Source organism: Leptidea sinapis, chromosome 43, assembly GCF_905404315.1.
Source record: "Leptidea sinapis chromosome 43, ilLepSina1.1, whole genome shotgun sequence".
NCBI lineage: Eukaryota > Metazoa > Arthropoda > Insecta > Lepidoptera > Pieridae > Leptidea > Leptidea sinapis.
The window spans coordinates 6,879,464-6,904,918 of NC_066307.1; the positions used below are offsets into that span (position 1 = coordinate 6,879,464).

At 35.6% G+C, this 25,455-nt stretch overlaps 2 protein-coding genes across 2 annotated transcripts in view; one reads left to right on the forward strand and one right to left on the reverse strand.

The window, feature by feature from the left end:
• The first annotated feature begins 1,495 nt into the window (after positions 1-1,495).
• On the forward strand, positions 1,496-14,895 carry LOC126976975 (membrane-associated progesterone receptor component 1). The gene is made up of 3 exons (XM_050825610.1): positions 1,496-2,002; positions 3,356-3,505; positions 11,406-14,895. The coding sequence occupies exons 1-3, from the start codon at positions 1,681-1,683 to the stop codon at positions 11,519-11,521; spliced, it is 588 nt and encodes a 195-aa protein (XP_050681567.1). The 5' UTR covers positions 1,496-1,680; the 3' UTR covers positions 11,522-14,895.
• Positions 14,896-24,063: 9,168 nt separating this feature from the next.
• Positions 24,064-25,455, reverse strand: part of LOC126977146 (histone acetyltransferase p300-like) — a gene marked incomplete at its 5' end in the record, with an annotated part of 31,777 nt that continues 30,385 nt past the window's right edge. Inside the window, one exon of the mRNA XM_050825848.1 lies at positions 24,064-24,695. Coding sequence (XP_050681805.1) covers positions 24,333-24,695 — 363 coding nt within the window. The remainder of the gene's footprint in view (positions 24,696-25,455) is intronic.

Genomic DNA, 25,455 nt, shown 5'->3' on the forward strand with positions numbered 1-25,455 from the left:
TCCAAAGGAAATCGCGTATGAGATTAGACGACTGAATTCCAACAAGGCATCTGGATTTGATTTAATTACCTCCGCAGTTCTTAAAAATCTTCCCAGAAAATGCATAACATTTCTTGCTTCACTCTTTATTGCTACCATGAGAACTTCATATTTTCCCATAATCTGGAAAGTATCGGAAATTATTATAATTCACAAAGCTGGAAAACCTCCTCATGAAGCTTCATCACTCCGACCAATAAGTTTAACTCCAGTGATATCAAAATTATGGGAAAAAATATTTTTAGTCCGCTTGAATGAACTCATGGTAAACTGCAACATCATTCCAAAGCACCAGTTCGGGTTTCGAAAACAGCACTCGACAATTGAGCAGATGCATCGGGTTCATCACGAGATCAGACGCTGCTTTGAAATGAAACTTTTCTGCTCTGCGGCAATTTTAGACGTTCACCAAGCATTTGACAGAGTCTGGCACAAAGGGCTATTATGAAAAGTTAAAGACAAACTCCCACACTCTCTCTACCTCATCATAAAGTCCTACCTCGAAGACAGGCTTTTCCAAGTGAAACAGAGAGATGTTAGAACTACGCTACGAAATATTGAAGCCGGCGTTCCACAGGGTTCAGTACTTGGTCCCGTAATGTATAACATATTTACTTCAGACTTACCGGTATCTGAAGATGTCACCGTAGCAACATATGCTGACGATGTAGCCTACCTTGCAAGAGATGAAGACCCAGCACAGGCTAGTAATAAGCTCCAACACCTTTTAGACGAGACCCATGCATGGATGAATAAATGGCGCATTCGGGCAAGTGCTCAAAAATCGAACCACATCACCTTCTCGTTAAGAAGGGGAAATTGCCCTCCTGTCAAACTTGGCTCTGATGTTCTACCAGATTCTGAGAAAGTGAAATACCTAGGCTTTCGAAGAACTTAGACAGAAGATTCACTTGGATTTCTCACATAAAGAAGAAACGGGATGAAATTAATCATAGGTTCCGAAACCTTCACTGGCTCATGGGTAGAAACTCTGTCCTGTCAATAAGCTTCTAATCTACAATGCTGTATTGAAGCCCATCTGGACCATCATGCTCATCCAACGTGTGCAAAACAACATCCTGCGTACACAAGTGCCCCATGGTTTTCCAGAAATGACGAGATCCATCAATATCTTAGCGTTCCCAGTGTTCAGTCGGAAATTGATAAATTCAAAAGGAAATACGCTGATCGCCTCTCGGTTCACCCAAATACCCTGGCTAATGATCTCCTAATCCGTCCCAGAGCGATGAAAAGGCTGAAAAGGAAGGATGTGTTATAGGAAGGCAGATGAGACACTGGTCTCTTCGTCTAAACTTCATACTCACCCAACTCATCCGCTTATGGTCTTGTGACTGATCGCAGATCCGATTTAGATAAAAAAAAATTACCGATTGTGTCAACTGTCAAATGTCAACTAGAACAATGACAACTGACGTGAGTCGTCAAAATAGTAGGTATTTATTAGGTACAGTTTCTAAAGTTTAAAACTTCAATTCAATCTACAAATTAATATTTATTTAATGATTTCGTTAAGCACCTGTACTGAAATTACAAGCTTCTTGCTATTCGATTAATTGATGTGCAAAATAAGTTACTTCAATTTCTCTTAAATATTTTAGAGTATTTTACTATTGATTCATTATGGCCTCATCTCCTGAATTGGAAACAAAACCAACAGAGGACACTGAAATACCCGACGCATCTTCATTTCTAACTGAAATATTTAATCCGATGAATGTTGTTTTGTCTTTTATAGTATGTGTGTTAATATATAAAATATATAGGAACAAGTTAAGCAAAGCATCGGTAGATCCTCCAATTCCAGAATTACCCAAGATACGTAAGGATATGACTGCCGCTGAACTTCGGCAATACGATGGTAACCAACCTGATGGCAGAGTACTAGTTGCTGTAAACGGTTGGATTTTCGACGTGACGAAGGGACGCCGCTTCTATGGCCCCGGTGAGTGCATCAGTGTTATAAATAGTTTGGAATGTAATAAACTATGACTCAGTGTTTGTGTGCTTGTATGCATTTTGAATTCATTAACATCCTATTAGTTTTGGGACAATCGTTTTTGTTCTTTATAATTATGTACCTTATGTCTTAAGGCAGACAATTCAATTCGGAACTGCATCATTTGTATATCTATTTACCTTCTGTATAAATATATAACAGTACTTTAGCTTATTAGAATTAATTGGCTATAAAGGGCAAATGTCATTTTAATATTTTTTTTTGACATCTTTGTTAAATTGTTATATTGCAAGTGATCAGCTTCACTCCTTGTCTATTGCAACACCATAGAAAAGAGATACACCAAGAAAAATGTCTAAACTCATCTGGCCCTCAACTTTTGTTTGATTTTCCTGAAAAGAGAGCTGGAAAGGTGATGTTTACCAACCATCCGGTAACTCTCATGCTCATTATGTTCTCCTATTCTGTAAACAAATATCAATTCATATTAAAATCATATATGTCACCAAAATGGTAGAAATGTGTATTTTCCATGATTTCATTAAGCATTTAAATGTTAATGATTTGCCATCAGCCACTAGGCTATAATCAGATTTGTTATAGTGCAGGTAGCATTTTTGAAGAAAAGAAGGGCCAAAACCCTGTATTCAAAGATTAAGGCAGCACATCCCTTTTCAGTCTTTTTAATTGAAGGTCCAGACTGGTTTTAATATAGAGCTGTAAAGGAGCAGTTTACTGTCTAGTGACCATGCTGACAGATTTGCCAGGAGTCAAAAGAGACTCCTAACTTAGAGGTTAACTTCATCTGGTTTCTTGTTGTTATGATCTTTCCAAATGAGCCTGATCCAGGTGAAAACCAAGGTATCTAACACAAGTGGTTTGAAGAAGGTTTTTCAGTACCAAGTTACACAGTACATATTCCTTTTTGCATCATTTAAATCATATGGCTGGACTTTGAATCGATTGACTTGATTTTCCACTTTTACAAGCACATTTTGCTGGCCTTTTGAATCAGGTCTATATTATGAGAGATTAAGGTGGCTGAATGCCAGAAAGTGATGTGATGTGGAGGGTCTGTAGCTACTACGTAAGTCGGTACTGACTAGGAGCCGATCTAATTCTTAGCCAACAGATTTGTTTGAAGTGTTTAAGCAAAAAGCAGTCATATATCGTGAACTATAATGTCAAATATCTCTCATAATGGACTTAAGTAGTCAGAAGTATTTACTGACATTTTTTGTAAACCAGAAGTGACATCTATCAAGTCTTTTTAAAGCTAAAAAAAATGCTAAAATAGTTATTAAAGGTCAGGTGTAATTTTTATATTTTGTCTGCTAGGTAGTCCATATGCAGCATTTGGTGGTACTGATGCATCTCGTGGCCTGGCTACATTTTCTGTCACTTCTTCAGACAAAGAGTATGATGACCTTAGTGATCTTAACTCTGTGGAGATGGATTCAGTCAAGGAATGGGAGGCACAATTCAGAGGTAACTTAATACATAATATTATATCATAAAATCATAATCTATACTATCTATACTTCTATACTAATATTATAAAGAGGAAAGATTTGATTGTTTGTTTGTTTGTATTGAATAGGCTCCGCAACTACTGAACCGATTTGAATAATTCTTTCACTGTTGGGAAGCTACATTATCCCCGGTTGATATAGGGTACATTACATTTTCAAAAAAATTAGGGATCCCTACTAAAAGTCCAATAATATAACCCAAGATGTAAAAATATGTACGCGAAGGATGTCGCGGGGTATCAGCTAGTTACCTATAAAATTGGAATTACTAATTTATTGATTTAACTGAATTCCTGTAAACCGGCTTTTATTTAAATATAACTGAACATTAAATTTTTAATCTTTTGGCAGGATTAATAAATTAATTCAAATCAAAACTCATTTAGGTCAGAAACTGACACTTATCAATTTTGAAGGTACATACATTTTACTACCGACACCACTTTTATAAGGACTACAAACTGCGATCCATTACATACTTATAAGTTGGAAGCTCAAACTTCTAGGACAAATAGGATTTTTCAATTATGTTTCCTTCAATGTTTTGACACCTGTAAGGATGTATTATATCAGATATTTTTATAATTTTAATAATAATGATATATATTTCAAGAAGTAGTAACTTGAATTATATAATATAATAAAAAATCAGCATAAAAAATCATTCGACACAAATATATTGTCAGATAGCTTTACCTTAATTTAATATGAATAAAAAATTCATGTTATTAGTATATTGATATCTGTGCTCAGTAAATATTTATACCTGCTTTTGGTAATGCTGCACATAATAATTATTAGTTTATAAAGGTCAGAGGAAAGGACAAGATAAGCAGTATAAATATTTATACTTTGGTTTTCTGTGTAATACAAATATTTACTCTATTTATACAAGTAAATGAGGACCGGTATTTGGTTTTATATGTATTTGTGGTTAGCGATCCTACCTACTAACCTAGAGGTCCCGGGTTCGAATCCCGGTAGGTGCAAGCATTTATATGATGAATATGGATATTTGTTTATATGTATGTTTAAGTAAGTATATTGTATTAAATATATCGCTGTCTCGCAACCCATAACACAGACTATATATGCCTAATTTGGGGCAAGATAATTTGTGTAAAAAGTGTGTCAATATTAAAAAAAAAATAGTCTTGTCAACACATGTACTTTTTTTAAATTTCAATAATCTTATTTATTTTTTGAGACATAAAACCAAACCCTTTTTAGTAAACTGCTTATAACTTTAACAATTTTTTACTATTACCGTGCGCAAAGTTCGATTTTGCGTATGCATTTGAGTTCGCCAAGTACCACTTTCCCACACGTTGAAAAGAGCGGGCGGGAATGTGGTGGGCGTGCGGGAATGCTTGAAAATAATTATAGTGGTCGAACTTTGCACAACTTAATAGGAAAAATAGTATACGATACTCGTGCGCACGTGGGTTAAACTACTTTGCGCACTTGTATCGTAATGTACTTTTTTTTGCGGAACATGATTTTGTTTTTTTTTTTTAATTCTAGACAATCCAATGACAAGCATATATTTTCTTACATTTTATACATTTACTTGTGGACCCGACAGACGTTGTCCTGTACACACGTCTTAAATTTGAAAAATCGGTCCAGCCGTTGGGAGTAGTTCACTAACATACAAATGAGCAGGAGAATTATATTATATGGACGAAATTGAGAATCTAAACCAATCTCAAATTCACTGGAACACACAAAAAAAGTCATCAAAATCGGTCCAGCCGTTTAGGAGTTAGGTCAATTATGAATCTAAACCATTCTCGAATCCACCTGAAGACACACAGAAAGTTTCATTAATATCGGTCCAGCCGTTTAGGAGGAGTTCAGTTACAACAGGCGCACAAAAGAAATACATATATTAAGATTTACAATTCATATTTTTTCTTTTGAATCTAAACCATTCTCGAATCCACCTGAAGACACACAGAAAGTTTCATTAAAATCGGTCCAGCCGTTTAGGAGGAGTTCAGTTACAACAGGCGCACAAAAGAAATACATATATTAAGATTTACAATTCATATTTTTTCGAAGCAGCTGGAAAAAGTTGAACAAAAATGTACTTGTTGACTAAACTTAGAAGTGTTTTTATTTATTTATCTACACCCATGCTTTAAATCTTCTATTAAAGATTCTGAAACAGTTAGCTTATTACCAACATTAAAACACCCAATGTCGTAATAACCATTACATCATCCAAACGAGTGCTGTAATGTTGTACTGAATTTCATAACAACACTCCTTGGTTTTTTTTCGATCCCTTCATGCACAAAGAGTTCCAACAAACAGCCACATTTTTATTGCTCGATGCGTGATATCTGTATGAATTTCAAAAAAAGAACATTTTCGTTAACGCGCGTTCCACACTACCAGAACGTGGCGGGCAGTAAAAAAAAGTAGGTTATTCGAAATCCCGCCATTTTTCTTGAAAAAAAGAGCGATTCAAGTTTTGACAGCACACCGCTGGATATTTTAAATGCTGTAAGGGACATAATATTCAAGCGAATTTTAATATTTGCACTATACAAAATGTAAATAACTACTAAAATAAATAGTTCTTTCATTAATACTTAGTTTATTTGTATATAATCAGTAATGGATGATATTAGGTTACTACTAGGCCTCGCTGTGTTAATATTAGCAGTAAGCTAACTGTTTCAGAATCTTTTAGAGCATTCATATTCTAGGTGTAGATAAAGTATTGTATGCAACTGTTGATAATTAGGTATTAAAACACTCATGTGATACTATTATCACACGAGTGTTTTAATACCCCTCATTACACAACAGTTGCATAAATAACTATTATTGTCATATTTCTTTTTTCTCTTTACTTTTGTCTCAATTTCTGAGAAGACGCTATAAAACTAATTATCTTTTTATTTTTTTAATTCATATAGGAAGACCAACAGCGTACAATAATTTTAAATAAAAGTGTAATAGTAACAAAAAGCCCATTAAAGGTCCTTACGGATAGCAAATTACTACTTAAAAATAGTTACGAACAATTAAGTTAATACTGTCAACGATAGTGGACTTAAGTTTATACTGTCAACGATAGATAGTGGAGATATAAGTACCTATGCTCTAACAAATTTGTCAAAGAATTCGTTACTGGACATCTGCCTGACCGATGCTACGCTTGTGCAGAATAGATCTAAGCTTCATCGCTTAATTCAATTTTATTAAAGTTACTGCTCTCTCGCCAAGAGTAGGAATTTTGTTTGGATATTTGGATTTAACTGATGGTGTTTGTATAACAGGATTGAAACGCAAAAGACTAACAGGGGTATTGAATTTTATCGAACTTAATAGCTCGGGACAGTCAATTAAATTAGAAGTAATTTTCAAAAGGAAAGATATATCTGCTATTTGTCTTCTCATCGAAAGAGGGAGTACATTTATATAAAAACGAATAATGAAACAATAACGAATGAGAAATAGTAAGTGGAAGAGAAGAAAAATCTTTATCTGCTTTTAAATAAAAGTGTTTGAAAATAGCACAGATACTAATACATTGAAAAAGTTGTAACATTCAAAAAAAATGTTCATACATATGTCACATAAAGTCTGATATGTAGGTACTTCAGCTTATGGGAGTTGCTGGTAACGTCTAGAATCTAGATGATTTTAACTGTAATTGATTAATAAAGAATGCTTTTAGCTAAGAGATTTCCGGAACCTTACGAGATTATAGTACCTAATTAGAAATACATCGCGCGTTTGATGTAGTAGATGCCTATCCACGTTTCAATAACATGCAATAAATTCATATTGATCTTAGAAAAATATTATAAAAGTTTAAAACACACAGTGAAACAGGGTAATATTGAGAACAAAGTTTGACAGTAGAACACATCCAAAAATGCTCGAATTAAGATACAGACTCACTGACTGACCTTCAAAACAATATTAAATTGCATAAAACCTTGTTATACTTCTGGTTGTTTGGGCGGTTACATGTATTATACAAAGATTATGTTTGAATAAAATTGCATCTGATTATTACCAATTTGCTCCAACAACTACTGCGAAGCCATTAACCAAAACTCTCTTAACCACTTGCTATTTGTACAAGAATGGCACTTATTATAATAGTTGTCGTCTGCATATTTTACTTTGCATATTGTCTGTATGTCCACTTTGATATCGTTCTTGGCTTCCTCATCATAAGCATTCTCACCCATATCGATTCGTGATGGTTTATACGAAACCAAAATGCTAAACAAGGTCGATTCAACATTGTCATAACCTGCAGTCTCCCCCACAACTCGGAATTCCTTGTTACCGTACCTTCGTTGTAAATGGTGATCACTTAACATCAGGTGACCCATAGGGTTGTTTGTCCTCTTGCATAAAAACAAAACAAACAAACAACATCACTGTTCGTGGGAAGTGCAGCACAAATAACGCGGAATATATCTCCGCGCGACCATATTATTTTATACTGTCGCGATGAGGCTGACGACAGTTTGCAAACGGAATCTTTGATAAAAGATTTTGGAAGTGTGTGGCCAGGCCCAGACCTACTAGGCATCTGCAATACTGAGCAGCCACTTGACCACCAGCGTACTAGACAGCCACAATATTGAGCATCCAATGGACCACCAGCGTACTAGACAGCCACAATATTGAGCATCCAATGGACCACCAGCGTACTAGGCAGCCACAATATTGAGCATCCAATGGACTACCAGCGTACTAGACAGCCACAATATTGAGCATCCAATGGACCACCAGCGTACTAGACAGCCACAATATTGAGCATCCAATGGACCACCAGCGTACTAGACAGCCACAATATTGAGCATCCAATGGACCACCAGCGTACTAGACAGCCACAATATTGAGCATCCAATGGACCACCAGCGTACTAGACAGCATCAGTATTGAGTATCCAGTTTAGCAATTAATTGACCGCCAGTTGTTCAGTCAACTGATTTAAGTTTGGAATACAAATTACCTAGGTAGACCAAGCTATACTATATATATAATATACTTAAAAATCTCTATGTTTATGTTTTATGATGCTCTCATCAAATACAAACGTTCGACCCATATTTTCCTTGATTGGTGTAAAATCTTCCTCCTATATTATGTGTATGTGTTCAGTCGTTTAATTATACCTAAGTCAGTAAACAATCATAAATGACGATTACTTATTTTGACCCTTGAACCCATTTTACATTTGTTTATACCTATATAATAGTATATTATGCATCTAGGGAGAAAAGTTGGTCATTCTCCCCCGCGCACATTAACAAACGCCCGTGGCAATGTCCTACTTATCTCACGTGGTGCGTATACGATTTTTTTCCCACCTGGACGAAAAGCTCGCGTTTAGTCCCTGGTACGAGGGTCAAAAGTCGTCTTGCCGTGAGAGAATCGGCCACTTTTGTCCCTCATACGTGGACTAAAAGACACCTTTTCATCGAGGTGGAAAAAAATATTATGTTTTATAAGGTAATAATGAACAGGTGATGTTTTAATCTTTGACATACATGAGTGGAATTATTTGATTAATGGGCACTGCAGAAATTATTTGATGATAACGCATCAAAGAACACATCGATTTTCGCCCGTCAACGTTAAGCATTGGTAGAAATGTACGCCATATCCATAACCAGCTTACCCATAATTCTGTCCAATAAATTCTTAGAAAATCTAATACGACCAATGGCAACCAATAAATTCTTAGAAAATCTAATACGAGATGATACCTATGGTACACTAATGGTACTTTTACTGTTGTACAAAATACTTTCCGTTCCTCTATAAGCATTTTGGCATGCGATTGGACCATTGACTCAAGTAGTGAGCCCACTTTAAGAGCCACTTATACTTTTTTCGTCTGCATCCACGACTTTGTCAGGATTTAAGAAATGAATTCCTCTGAGGAATAAATAAAAGTTGTTTTGAAAAATAAATAAAAGTCGCAAAGCTGCCAGGTTAGGATGATAATTTACTAATTTTACACCTTCCGTCCGATTTGATTGTCATTCTGATGGAGAGAGCTGTCTTGGTAGATAACGGCCAGGACCCTTGGAAGATGTAAGCATCTTGGTAGATAGCGGACAGGACCCTTGGAAGATGTAAGCATCTTGGTAGATAGCGGACAGGACCCTTGGAAGATGTAAGCATCTTGGTAGATAGCGGACAGGACCCTTGGAAGATGTAAGCATCTTGGTAGATAGCGGACAGGACCCTTGGAAGATGTAAGCATCTTGGTAGATAGCGGACAGGACCCTTGGAAGATGTAAGCATCTTGGTAGATAGCGGACAGGACCCTTGGAAGATGTAAGCATCTTGGTAGATAGCGGACAGGACCCTTGGAAGATGCAAGCATCTTGGTAGATAGCGGACAGGACCCTTGGAAGATGTAAGCATCTTGGTAGATAGCGGACAGGACCCTTGGAAGATGCAAGCATCTTGGTAGATAGCGGACAGGACCCTTGGAAGATGTAAGCATCTTGGTAGATAGCGGACAGGACCCTTGGAAGATGTAAGCATCTTGGTAGATAGCGGACAGGACCCTTGGAAGATGTAAGCATCTTGGTAGATAGCGGACAGGACCCTTGGAAGATGTAAGCATCTTGGTAGATAGCGGACAGGACCCTTGGAAGATGCAAGCATCTTGGTAGATAGCGGACAGGACCCTTGGAAGATGTAAGCATCTTGGTAGATAGCGGACAGGACCCTTGGAAGATGTAAGCATCTTGGTAGATAGCGGACAGGACCCTTGGAAGATGTAAGCATCTTGGTAGATAGCGGACAGGACCCTTGGAAGATGTAAGCATCTTGGTAGATAGCGGACAGGACCCTTGGAAGATGTAAGCATCTTGGTAGATAGCGGACAGGACCCTTGGAAGATGCAAGCATCTTGGTAGATAGCGGACAGGACCCTTGGAAGATGTAAGCATCTTGGTAGATAGCGGACAGGACCCTTGGAAGATGCAAGCATCTTGGGAGCCTGTCGATTTTCCAAGACAAAAAGTAATAGTGACGTTTTATAACATACTCTGTCGAAGACTAGTTAGAACTTATAGTGCTGGTAAAGCAAGAATTCGCGACACGAAATCCTATAAGGAATAAAAGAAAATAATAGCGAGAAATGAAGATTCCCATTAGGACTCTTCCGCGTATCATCAAAGAAGAACTGAAACTTGGTGCTTATTGTCGACGCACAGGACGTGCCCTAAATTAATTCCTACACTTAAAGTCGATGTAAATGCTTCCTGTGCCGATAGGTAGTGATTTCGAGTATAAATATTTGTTATGACTGTAAAGGACGAGACGGGCAGGACGTTCAGTTGATGGTAATTGATACGTCCTGCCCATTATTATGCAGTGCCGCAGGATTCTTGAAAAACCTGAAAATTCTGACTACACTTGCGCTCGGCACCTTGAGACATAAGATGTTAAGTCTCATTTTCCCAGTAAATTCACTAGCTACTTCAGACCGAAACACAATATTGCTTAATAACATTACTGCTTCACGGCAGAAATAGGCGCCGTTGTGGTACCCATAATCTAGCCGGCATCCTGTGCAAAGGAGCCTCCCACTGGTAAACTAACCTACGCCTCTATTTATGTAAGTTAGTATTTTTCTCGAATGTTTTCGCTATTATTTGGCACCTGTGCAAAACCCTATTCCCTAGTCTTGAAATGGGTGAAAATCATGTTCAAATATTCCGCTGCATACAAAAATATGTAGTTACTTAGATATATAAATGCTAGGTTATAGCAATATAAAGAAAAAAAGTTTTAGGATCAATATTTAACTCGAATACATTGCTCACAATAAACGTATGATTTTTAAATTCCAGAGAAATATGACTTAGTTGGTAGACTGCTGAGACCAGGTGAAGAACCCACCCACTACTCAGAAGAAGAAGCCGAGGAAGCACCAGTTAATAATCCTGAGGAGAAAAAGGATCAGTAGCCGAGGATTTCTGAAATCATTCACACGTGGTCCATCAAAAACTCTGGACTTGATCTACTTTTGCAGACTTTCGTTGCCTTTCTATTTTTCTAAAGAATTTTGTAAAAAAAAACATACAAATGAGGGTAGGTAGAAATTGAATGAAATTTATTGATGATACTCTTACTCTGGGCTTACACAAGTTTTATACAAAACTATATAACGAGATAGTAACAACATGCAACTTCTACTTGTGTTAGGATTGCTTTCTGTATTGTTTAGATCAAAATTTTGCGTGAAAGTAATGTAAAATATAACGCTCATGCTTAGTGTGCAAACTTACAGTGTAGTACGGTGTAATTGAGGGGCTAATCTAAACTTTGGTTTCCGATATTTAACAGTGCTATTGGATGTTGAGGCCTTGAGTACAAAAATTACATTTATTGTTCTATATAACTGATGAAAAAGAAGTTATAGGTTAGCTGCTAGACTATTAAGTGTTGCATATATAAACTGAACAATAGCTACCAAGAGACATCATGTTATTTTATGAACGCTGAGACCTCAGTATCCCCCTTTCGCCTGTCATTTCTAAAACAATACTTTTCTACTCTATTGCCCGCTGCTTTTTAACGCATCACGGAGGTTATGAAATTTGTATTTACGATTAATATGGAAAGACTGAGTGATGGCTTATGTAGCTGTATGGTATTATAATACTTATTATCATCTTAGATAATTTATACGTCTAGATAGAGTCTCTTGCTGTTAGACAACCGATAAAAGCAGACCGGGAATATTAGTTTACTGTGCGGGACAAACTACGTCTTAATTACACTCGCGATTTGTATGACACTTTGTGTTAGTGTGCGTGAATTGCTCAAAATGGATGTTAGATCTAAACTCAATTTTTTGCGAAGTTTTCACAGATATCATAGTTTATCTGGACGTATAAATGATCTAACAACATCACATTCCCAACACTGTCATATTTCATGAATATTTCGTCTTTAAGAAACCTTCACACTAAATTCTTTGACATGTTTTCGCTTCAACTTAAAAATGCCCAATTTGATAGGCGCTTCTATCTAGAGTTGCCGTTTAATAAAATATATATAAAAATAGGTATGTAATATATTTATGTATTTGTTAGCAATACGTGTTTCTAAAATATACATTTAAACAACCTTCATATTTCAATGTAGGTTTTTATAAATATAAATAGTTTATTGTTGAGATAAATGTTCAATATTTATATAATATAATTTTAACAGGCAAGAATGTCTCTTTTAAAAACAGTAGGTGATAAACAACCACAACCCTGGCAATTATAGTAGTAAATCTTACTGGTGTGTATTTTAGTGTTATCATCGTGTTCATGAAAAAGAATCATTTTATCAGTTCAGTAAGAATCTAACCAAATTGATAAATACGATTGAATCGATTTCAAATTCAAATATTTTTAAACAAATTGTTATGTTTTTAATGTGATAAACCCTCACTCCTAGGATTAATACACAAATAAAATACGCCAGAGGACGTGGGTTCGAGTCCCGCCGTTCACAAAATTTTGTTTTTTAAATTTTATTTGTGTCAAATGTTTTTATTCAAAATTTGTTTTGAATACATCAATTAAAAGTCAGAGATTCCTCAGACCTGAGGAAAACGCGCCCAAGAAACACAGGAGGTTATTAAATATCCATAAAGTCTGGTTTAAACCCAGATTAATTATTCACTTGGAGATAATTTTGGCGCTAATTTTATGATCTTTCCGACTTTAATGAAATATTGTCGATCGTTCTCTTTGTTTTATTATACTATGCATTTATGTAGTTTTATTTATTAATTGTAATTCACCTTTATTTATAATCATTTTATCATTTGACCTACCTTACGGCTCGAGGTTCGGTACTTAAACTTGTTGTATTAAATTTTAAGTATTGAAAATTTTAAGTATGCATAATATTAATGATTTGTTAAGATGTCAATTAAGTTATTATACTTTGTGCTTTTAATCGTGATTTAATTCTTATTAAGGACAATGACCATCAATTTATGGTATACCATACCATATATTACCATATTGGATCGAATTCAAACATTGTTTTTAGAGAGTATATGTAGGTTTTCTTATTATATTATTATCTCCTACAGAAATTCTTTTTGTATAGAAAACTCGAGTTTTTATTTATTACAGGCAAGTAGTCATTTTGGTCTGACACCCCACTTCTCGTCATAATATATTCACAAAATACAAACAAGTTCGAATTCTAAATTTTCCGCCTTATTACAAAGAACGGTGTAAACCAGAACTAAATATACCAGCTTTATTACAGTCCTAAAATTGGTGCAAGGTTTATCGTGTGATTATTATAAAATGTAGATCTAGCTGGGACCAATAAGTACCAGAGGTAGTCTAAAGTTCAAATAAAATTCACAGATAAAAAGTAAAATAGCCATTAGCAAAAATTGAATGAGTGAACGACAGCTCACTATTCAGTTCACTTATTTAGGCAAATATTATTAAATAATCACAAGTCTAAAAATATAGACTCGCGTATTCGATAATCAAATTCAAATATTTTTATTCAAAATAGGATGTGACATCACTCATTGAAAGTCAAAAAACTACCACCCATTCCAAAATGAATGCCTCAGACCTGAGAAGAATGGGCGCGACAAACTCAGCGGGCTTTTTTTTTCATCGAATAAATATGTTTACAAAGTAATATTGTACAATTAAACTTATTATTTAATAGCCTTAGGGCGGTCACTCCATTCCCAATCTGTGGAATCATTAAGTAATTTATGTTATAGTAACCTTTACCACACAAACGTTTTTTAACAATTCTTTTGAATAACGTAATACTTTTGTTTTGAACATTTTCTGGGATCTTGTTATAAAAGCATATACATCGCCCCACAAAAGACTTACTAACTCGACTTAGCCGAGTAGTAGGCATCATAAATTTATGTCTGTTCATCCAAAGTCAAAAGTAAAAAAATGTCAGAAATGTAAAATGAAAAAGAAACAACATATTGGAATGACGATCAGTTGTGTGAACGTCATGTAAATAAATAAAAACGATATTCATACTTTTATATATTTTTTTAAATTGCATGTTCAGAAATTTAGTCTATGACATGTAATATTTTAAATTAATTAAAAAAAATGAAAACAATTAGTATACAATTTTGATTTTGAAGCAAGACTTTTGGTACTTTTGGTCATTGTCCTTTATGCAGATTACATATAAATTTTATATCGTTGTTGCTTATATTTTTTTTCACAGCCATTTATAGCCTATAGACTATAAGGTGCAAATTGCTAATACTCTGATATGTTTGTATAGCGGCCTATATAAAATCTATATTATATTATTATATAAATTTTATTGACTGTTTTATTCATTATGTAATATCATTCATTTATTATTAATAATGTGTTAACAACACTTAATATGTGCTTAATGTTTTCTTACACATAAAACCCAACATTATTTTCTTGTCAAGTCATAAGTGATATAAAAATAAAACTGTTGTGTTTATATTGTTTGAGTCATTTCCGATTGTTACTAAGGCGATTATCGTTATGTAGCATAGAGACGAAACCGTATTTATTTCCTTAAATTATCTTGAGGTAAATCCCAGTATTGTATGTAATTTTTTGTCTATAATAAAAAAATTATAATAAATCATTTAGTTAAGTAAAACCTTTATGGTATTATTATATATTCAAAGAAATCTAGCCAAAAGGAGTCCGTTTTATAACAAATTTTTATATCACCTACTAAATATTCAACAAGCAAACATCTAAGAATAATGATACAAGGACAATTTAATATTCGAACTAAAATTGGGCAGAGTAACGCCCTAACTCGTCAACGGTTGCAGCGATGTTAAAAAGGCACAAAAGTCGTGTCGACGACAGGGAGACAGCGGCTTTTATAGACATCCTTACACTCTAGTCCTGTCACTTTCTACAGTATTAACTTTTGAGGTAATAATTAACTAAATTATTAAGAGGCAAGTTTAGTTCATTATCTGTCCATTTCAACGCTAGTAGTCGACAAGAAAAAATATGGTGTGAGATAAGTTCCGACGCAGTAGGGGAATGTTTTATGTTGTTTGGGTTTGAGGTCAATTTTTTTTTATGAAATTAAGAGACGAGACGAGCAGGACCTTGCGTTGATGGTAAATGATACGCCCTGTCCATTACAATGCCGCTGAGGATTCTTGAAAAACACAAAAATTTAGAGCGGCAATACAATAGCGCTCGTCACCTCGAGACAAGATGTTAAGTCTCATTTGCCCAGTAATTTCACTAGCTACGCCGCCCTTCAGACCGAAACTGTCATGCTTACACATTATTGCTTCACGGCAGAAATAAGCGCCGTTGTGGTACCCATAATGTAGCCAGTAGCCTGTGAAAAGGAGCCTCCCACTGGTAAATCTAACCTGTGGAACAAACATTACTAATTCATAAATGTTCACTTGAATGAAATGAATAAACCACATTCAGCCATCTCAGTTAAGCAATCTCGTTGTTTTTCAGCCACTTTAATAAATGTCGGTATTACGGAACGGGCTGCGACGTATCCCCATGATATTGTTAGGATTGCGCATATGAGATCGCATCGCGTCATTGGAAAGCTTTCATAAAATGTCATGCTTAGATCATTTATGTGTCTAGATAGACATATAAATGATCTAAGTGACAGCTGTGAAAACGTCGAAAAAATTGAGGTCAACTGCTAACCTCTAATTTATCCCCGCTCTCTCAGTATCTGACATGTGTCTTTAACACAACGCCATCAATCGCTACCTAATAAATTGTGTTGAAAAAATGACGATTTGTGAAATCAAAGTGTGTAGAAACTATAAAGGCCGTTTAAACACAACGATCACAGTCACAAACATCGGTAAGTAATATGTATTTATTACATTAAAATAACCTATTAAAATATAAAATTTTAATTGTAGTTTTGAATATTTATTTTCTTTTATTTCATAGTTGTCTTTTTTTTTAATTTATTTAGTGGCACGGATAGTATTTTGTGTAAGGGTGGAGTTGCTAGTTTATAAACTCAAGATTCCCTAACCAAAGATAATTAATATGAGATTGGTAAGTAAAGAGTATTTAATCACATTTTTGTGTAAATTTTAATTAAATTGATTTTAGTAATATAATACGGTATGGTTGTGATTTTTGTGCTATTTAACAAAGCTGATTTAAAGATCGCGCTCACTTATATTTATAGCACATTTGATTTGAATTGGTATAATTTTTTACACCCAAGATGGCCGCCACGCCGAATTATGATTTCAACAATATGGATATCGTATCCGATTTTCTCGAGGGTGCAGACATGGAACTTGGGATCATTTTTGAAATCCAAGATGCCACCGCGAAAATTTATTTTTGGGGCTATACGTATGGATAGTCGTTATAATGATAATTCTCATGCCAAACAAGTAAAAGGCATCCTTCGGAAATTGATGTGCCACATGGATCTAAAATCGTTGAAATTAGGAAACTGTCTATGTCACTACAAAACGTCAGTATTTAGATGTGTTCTTCTTCACTGCATACTATTAATGCATCTTCACGGACTGATGATGCAAATGAGAATGAAATTGACAGTTATACATGGGGCACACTAAAAGTTTTGCACTTCTAGCTAATCGGAACTATTTGAATTTCTAATGTTATATTTTTTGAAACCTTCTTAGTAATAAAAAAAAAACAATTAGCGTGAAATCATTTGTCAATTGTTTTCACACATCAAAGTTCTACGTACGCAACGAAAATGGAATTAAATCGTAAAGATTTTAGAGAGATGATTTTTTATGATTTTAAAAGTTCTGTCTCTTCGCAAGACTATGCCGCTCGTCTTCAAAATGCTTTTGAGAGAGAAACACCTTGCTTGAGCATCGTGAGGCGATGATTTTGCTGAAATTGAAAGAGGTCGGGTTTCTTTACATGACGAATTTCGTGAAAGGCGGCCTTCAACTGCCGTCAACGGAAATAATGAGGCTACTGTTAACATTGTTGATATTGTCACAGGAGACGAAACGTGGATTTATTGTAAAAAAAAAACGAAAAACAACAGCAACCTTGTGAATAGGTGTTTGAAAATGTCAACAGGCCAACAAAAGTGAGGCAGGCGAGAAACTTTGGTATAAAAATGATCACATTTTTTTCCCATCTGCACAATTCCAAGAAGAATCTTTTGAAGATCAAAAGAGTATTAATGCCTTGTGGAATCCTACCATTTGTTTACCCAGGGTGTTAAAAAAAGTTCGCGAAAGACGTACAAAAAGCCGCGTTTTCCTACATCATGGCAACACTTCTTCACACACGGCTAACCAAACTAAGTCATTTTTAGCTTACGAAAACGTACAACTCTTCACCCATCCTGCTCATAGCCCCGACCTAGCAACTTGTGATTTCTGTATGTTCCCCAAAATAAAAGATTTGATGAGAGGTTTCACTTTAACCAATTCCGAAGAGGCCGTGATAGCGTTCAATCAGCAATTAGAATGTTCAAGAATTTCATGCGATTCTGTAATCTGTAAGATAAGATCTGTATCTGAAGGCAACATGCTTTTATGCCAAAAAAAAATTAAAATGTAAAGGAGAGTATTTTAAAAAGCAATAAACATGATATTTTGGTTATAACGTGTTTTTTAAGTTACTTTTAGTGTGACCTACGTATTATAGATAACTTAGAAGAAAATGGAGGCATAATATCACGTTTACTAGATCATAACCAAATTGTGAATATAGCAAATAGTTGGATATATAGCTGGTTTAGTGGTGAGATCCCTATTTCACCATTTAAAATGCATGGGTTGTATCGACTTGTTATCTGTGTAATGAATAGTAAGTTTGAATTAGGGCTTCCAATCCCGCAATACCGAGATCTCGGCATTGCGGGATCCCGCGCCATTTTCCAATCCCGTGAGATGCGGGATTACGGGCGCGGGAATTGCGGGACTAAAAAAAAGCGTGCATACGATGCATAATAGGATAATCTGCGTCAAATATTATTCTTAATAACTCAAGTTATGAACTTTATTAATACATCCAATGAATCTTTCATTCACGTACAAACCCTTAAACTCCACAAGTGTGGAAGCAGAAAGGGTATTTTCTGCTGCAGGCTATATTGCGTCTAAAATTAGTTTCAGTTAAGATTAAAAGCTGACAAACTTAATAATTAAGTAACAATTTATCAGTTTAAAATGTGTTATTTTTGATTGATTTTTTAATTTTGCTTCGTGTATTTTTTGAAAACGATTTATTTTGTTTTGATATGCTTTTTATGCAGAATTTGTTATTGTTTTTTTTGTGAAAAAAACAGTATAATATGATTGATCTCATTTTAATAGTAATATGTACGTAAATAAATGTGGAGTTGATAAATTCAATCTTTTACAATGTGCATATTTTCAATATGCGGGATCCCGCAAATACCGAGATCCCGCGGGATTGTAAATTCGTGGTCCCGCTAATGCCGAGATTCAATACAGGCCGCGGGATTGGAAGCCCTAGTTTGAGTACAACAAATTAGTAAGCTCATGAGTTAGAGGTGGATTAATTTATGTCTCAAGCGACGTAACTATATGAGATTTGTAAAGCTTCAGAATTTGTGCTCCGTCAATTCTTGAAACAGGATTCGGCGATGACAAAAACCTCTCACATTAAAATACAGACCAGCATAATGAAACTATTCATTGGTCGGCCATATTTTCAAGGACAATCGGATCACATTTGTGGAGCTCTTCATCAAAACAATTTATTTCGTCTGTTAACGGAACAATATATTATCTCCAATCTCCAATCCGCTGTTTTCACATATAAAAATTGGACAGTATAAAGGGAGACATCATATCAAAGATAAAAAATGTTTAAAAAACAAATTCAGAGAAAGGGAAGGATTTTAAATACATTTACAGGAAGGTGATAAGTATATTACAAGTGTACTATATAAGAGATTAAATCTATATTAAACTATTATTAGCTTATAACAATATATATTTTACGTTAATAATACACATTATAAAATTAAAATAGTGAGAATACCTCTGTTCAGTCTCACATTGCATGTTTTAGCTCAACTTAATTTAAAAAAAAATTGCTGTAGATATTTGTCTAAAAATTTACGCGCGTTTTCTTCACATATTCTACTTATCAAATGAGTCGATCTGATACGAATTACAATTTTCTATTTCACACTCGACTTACACTTTATTGGTCTGAATCATGTTACACATAATATTAGATCACTGACCTCTAGGACTGCCCCACGGCTATCATATAATTGATAACAGTTTCGACCGATGTGAGCGTACATACTTGGAACTAATACTTAAAGTGTATTGTTTTGATTTTATTTCATAAGTTAATAAAATTGTCGAATCAAACCCTTACTTGTTTGCAGTGTATGTTGATTGATGAAATGAATTTTATCCATTTGCATGAATCGTGATCACATAGTTTCCCATTGGTAGATAGTTGCAGCACAATACGCCATACAGCAAATCGGCATACAATATTATATTTAATTATGAAAATTAAATTAATATATCAATGTCTAATTTACGTTTATAATACACATTGTAAAATTATAATTCAATAGTACTTATCGCAAAAAAAAACACAAAAGGATAATTAACCCCGCCCGGTTTCGCTGTAAAAGCCTTTAGGGCTATCAGCACATAGAAGGTTTTTAGTCGGTAACTAGGTGGTTTTTACCCGAGCCCGACAAATGGGCCCCGCTTCGGGGTCTTCAATACGTAAATGTATTTTCACCTCTCCAGCACAAAAAGGGCGCTATTGCTACGTGAAAACGAGCCTGAGGCAAAGTGATTTAAATGTCGGACCTCACGTGACCATATATCTGGGAATTACTCCGCGTTAAAAAATAAATAAACAATGCGATCCGGTGCGTTGTGAAACTCATTTTAGCCTAGCGCATTATATCATTGTCACAAAAATTTATTTCTCTTACGATATAACCTATAACACTTTTCTCGCTAGTCGAGGTGCAAAGTTGTATGTTTCACACGAGAGCAAATGTTTTTGTCTCGTGCCTTTAAATCACTCACTATCTCAGTAGTCTATATTAGAATCACTCGCCGCGCTCGTGATTCAATTCTAGACTACTTTGCCAATTCGTGATTTAAAGTCAGCACTCGCAGCAAAAAATAACTTTCCGCACTTGTTGAACAAATAACAATTTCCTCCTCTTGAAAAAAAAAAGCATACATTCTATAAATGTAATTTTAAATGACGACGAATCAGATTTTTAAATGATCATTACCAACCGAGCTGTTGAAATCAAGTTTTGAGTTATGGTTTAAGACGCAATCGGTTCGTGAAATACATAATCTATCGAGCTCTCAATTTTTTTAGGTTTTCTATAAGATTTCTCAAAGTTATCAAAATGAAAATATATATATAAATACAATAATATATATAATAATAATATTAAAAATATACATATATTAATAAATATGTAGCTATTTATCTAGTTAAAAACACATTTTTTTTAATTAATAAATTAATTAGATTGTATTTAAAATACGCAATTATTTTATAGTTAACAATAAGACCAATAGTACAAAATAATTAACAATAGATATGCACTAAAACAGTGCATATCTATTGTTTTGGAATAGGAAGTCCGTTCTTTTTTGTTATTTTTATTATTTTATTTTTAGTGAATCTGAAGCACACTAAGTAATAATTTGTCTAATTATATGTAGATCAAATCGATGTTAAATTTATGCTACACCATAAATGCATGAAAAATCGACATAGAGATTGCATTTTGCGTCTTTACGCAGAGACGCTAGAGGGCGGTAAAATTGAAAATACACTGGCCTGCATAAATACGAAAATATCAATATCATAGGTAATTTTAAAATCATTTAAAAAAAACTTTGCGTCCTTAGGTTATAGAGCTACAATAGGAAAACTAATTAACGTATTCTGAAGCTTAGAAGAATTCTCATAAGAAAGCGGACTCTGTAGACGGTGGAACTTTATGGGTTGGTATACTTTACTTTGAACCAGACATTCTTTATGTCATCTCTTATGACTATGTGAAGTCAGAAATGGATTTGCATTATATATTTTTTTTTGCAGTCAGATGCTGCTTTAACTGACGCATCGAACCAGGGCTGTGATCTGCCACCGATCGGTACTACAGAGCTTGGTATAAAATATCCATGCCCTGCAGTATCACATCGGCTACTGCAACAGCGCAGGAACTAGGATCATCCGAAGTGAAACAAACCTTGCCCCAATCTGCTGACTTGTAGTGCCAAACGTGGCGCCGCCAATATTTGTTTCACAGATCCACAGAACTTAAATTAGGTTATAATAATACTATTTTGTAGGACTTACATCTAATAACGGATTTACAATATTTATAAATAATAATATAATTATATTATCATTTTGCCATGAAGACGAAGTTATTTTGTATGTGCATTTTCTTTAACTGTCATTAAAATCATTCCAAATTTGTATTTAGTGTAGTTATGTATTACCTAATAAAGATAGTTAATTCTAATCTTATTATGAAACTATGTTATGTTAGTATTTTCTTTGATTTACGCGAGTGTTACACATTTAAATAAAACACTTTAATAGTTATTTATGCAACTGTTGTGTTATACGGGGTATTAAAACACGAATGTGGATTTATGGAATGATAAATTAATAATAGTATCACATGAGTGTTTAAATACCTAATTATCAAAAGTTGCATACAAGACTTAATCTACACCCAGAATAAGAACCCTCTAAAAGATTCTGAAACAGTTAGCTTACTGTTAGTAACATTAAAACACCAGTCCTAGTAGTAACCTAATATCATTTCTGATTATATACAAATAAACTAAGTATTAATGAAACAATTATTTATTTTAGTATCTAGTACTTTACATTTTGTATGGTGCAATAATTAAAATTCACTCGAATATAATGTTCTTTTGCAGCGTTTAAAGTTTTTCATTTTTTGTAAACAAAACAATAAAAATGACGGGGATTCGAATAACCTACTTTTTGTTTACGGCGCGCGACTTCTAGTAGTGTGGAACGCGCGTACGTAAGCTAACTGTTTCAGAATCTTTAATAGAAGATTTAAAGCATGCGTGTAGATAAAGTATTAAAACGCGTGTAATTTTTACTGTGTTTTTACAATTTGTATTTATTTTAATATGTTAGGTTGAAAAGATCGGCCTGTCTGCGTTAATACTCTTTGAATTACGATATTTACTGCTCTGTGATTGGTAAATATGAGAAAGACATTATCCAATCACAATCATAAACAAATTCTGTCAGCATTCATAAAAGGAAACCGCTTCTAAAGGCTACAACACTGCACCAATTTTAATTCAAGATTTTTTTTTATGTTGGAAATGAGCTCACATTTTTGATAAGTTATTACCTAAGTACTTCAATGTAGGAGTATTTAAAGTTTTCTTCAACTGACATTGAAATTATTTCTAAATTTGTATTTGTAGATTATGTGTACCACAACGGCACCTTTTTCTACCGTGAAGCAGAAATGTATAAGTATTATTGTGGTTTCGTCTGAATGGCGCTGTAGCTGGTGTAATTACTGGGCAAACGAGACTTTACATCTTAAATCAAAAATGTTTTATCCAATAAAGATAATTCTAATAGGCTCCTATTAAAAAAAAAGACGTTTGGCACTCGGGGACTGCCGCGGTAAAGCTATTGCATAACATTTTTTATCAACTTATGCGACTAAAATTATTTATTTATTTTATTTATGCTGTATTTTTTTTATAAAATTAATTAAAAAAAAAGCAAACGGGAAGTGAGTAAAATTTTACTTGCAAGATTTGATTACAGTTAGACAACGGGACAGGTGAAACTAAATAAAAACGCTTGTCATAATAATAAAAATAAAAAAATAAACGTGATAAAAAAAAAAGAAATCAAGACGTACCCCAGGTTTGAGCCTGGGACCTTCTGCACAAAAAGCATACGTGTAACCGCTGTTCCACGGCAACTGTAATGACTGTGGCGAAATATCTATATAGATCTAGGAAGTAAGTGTTAGGTTATTTTCGTTACGGAATTTCTGGATACGGTCTCCACGCTCAAGACCCGCGATAGAAGCTATGCAATAGCTTAAAATGTTCTTCATGGATAAATTTATTCAGTTATGGATATCTTTGATCATCCTCGTATTAGTAATAGGTAGGTAGGTATTCCATTCTCAGGCCGGGCGTTTTACTCGGCCTGGGTATGGTCCCGAACCTACACGCGAAACACGAACCATTTCAATATTTTGATCACAAAACCTACCGCTGTCGGAGTAAGCACAACTACGTCGTTTGATATTCGTGCATAGTTTGCTGGAAAATCCATGCATGCCCCTGATAGCATTCAAACGTTGTGTGTAAAGTTGATACCAACCACACTGGGCCTAAAAAATCTTGAGCACAGTGTATTTTTTGATGATCTAACCAAACGCCTGAAGATGTAAAGGATAAGAAAAGAAAACAAACAACCATTTATAATGATCACATAATTATATTATAAAATGATTTAATTACAATAAAACAGAATAAGTATCATAATATACCTACACTACGAACAACTTACAATTACGTAGAAGCGGACAGGGTGTACTCGTTTCATATTTACATTTGTACATCGAGCGCTCGATCGCAATACTGACGCGTCACGTCCTCGGTAATAAATAGTAGGGGGAGGGGCGAGGCGCGCGGCTCGCTTACGTTATATGGTACAGGAGGGGCGCGCGCGCCGCGGCTATGTACACTACAACTGTTCCACGAACTTGGTGAGCTGGTCCTGCGGCGTGAGCGGCGGCAGCTGGTCGTCGGGCGCGTGCGGCGCGGGCGGCGCGGGCGACTGCCGCAGCAGCAGCAGCTCGGACGGCGTGGGCGGCCGCGGCGACGGCACGGCGGGCGGCGAGCGCGGCAGCGAGCCGGCGCCCGGGAAGTAGCGCGCGGGCAGGCGGCCGGCGCCCGCGTACGCGCCGCGCATGCCCATCATGCCGCCGCCCGCGCCCGCGCCGCTCGCCTTGAACCAGCTGCCGCCCGCCATGCCCACGGCGCCCACGCCGCCCACGCCGCCCAGGCCCACGTTGGACACGCCTCCCACGTTTGTCACTCCGCCCACCTGAAACGACCCGAGATTGTGAACCACTTTACCATTTTAGTCGAGCAGCGACTAATTTAGTTACTAAACCTGGGCGGACCACAAAAAAAAATTGTCAGGCTAATCACTTTTATACTATTGATTCAGGAGTATAGACCTCCCCACGCCCCACAGCTCACTTGTCGATTGACTAAGCGAGCGTGAACCTGTCGTTTTAGTTGAGTCTTCAATCAATCTTATTTCGCTGGATATTTAAGAATGTTCAACTTGCAGAATGACGCTCGTGTACTGTCATCATCATCATCAGCCGGAAGACGTCCACTTCTGGACAAAAGCCTTTCCAAAAGATTTCCACGACGATCGATCCGGCGCTGCCCTCATCCAACTTATTCGGATCTTGACCAGATCGTCGGTCCATCTTGTGAGGGGCCTACCAACACTGCGTCTTAGGGTACGTGGTCGCCATTCGAGGACTTTACAGCCCCAACAGCCATCTGTCCGTCGAACTATGTGCCCCGCCCACTACCACTTCAGTCTCGAGATTTGGACTATGTCGGTAACTTTGTTTCCTTAACGGATCTCCTCATTTCTGATTCAATCTCACAGGGAAACTCCGAGCATAGCCCTCTCCATTACCCTCTGAGCGACCATGAGCTTTCTCATAAGGACCATACTTAGCGACCACGTCTGCGTACCGCAAATCAACACTGGTTGAAAACCTTCGTCTTCAGACACTGGTATTTAGGACGAGAAGATTTTACAAAGCTACCCGAACGCTACC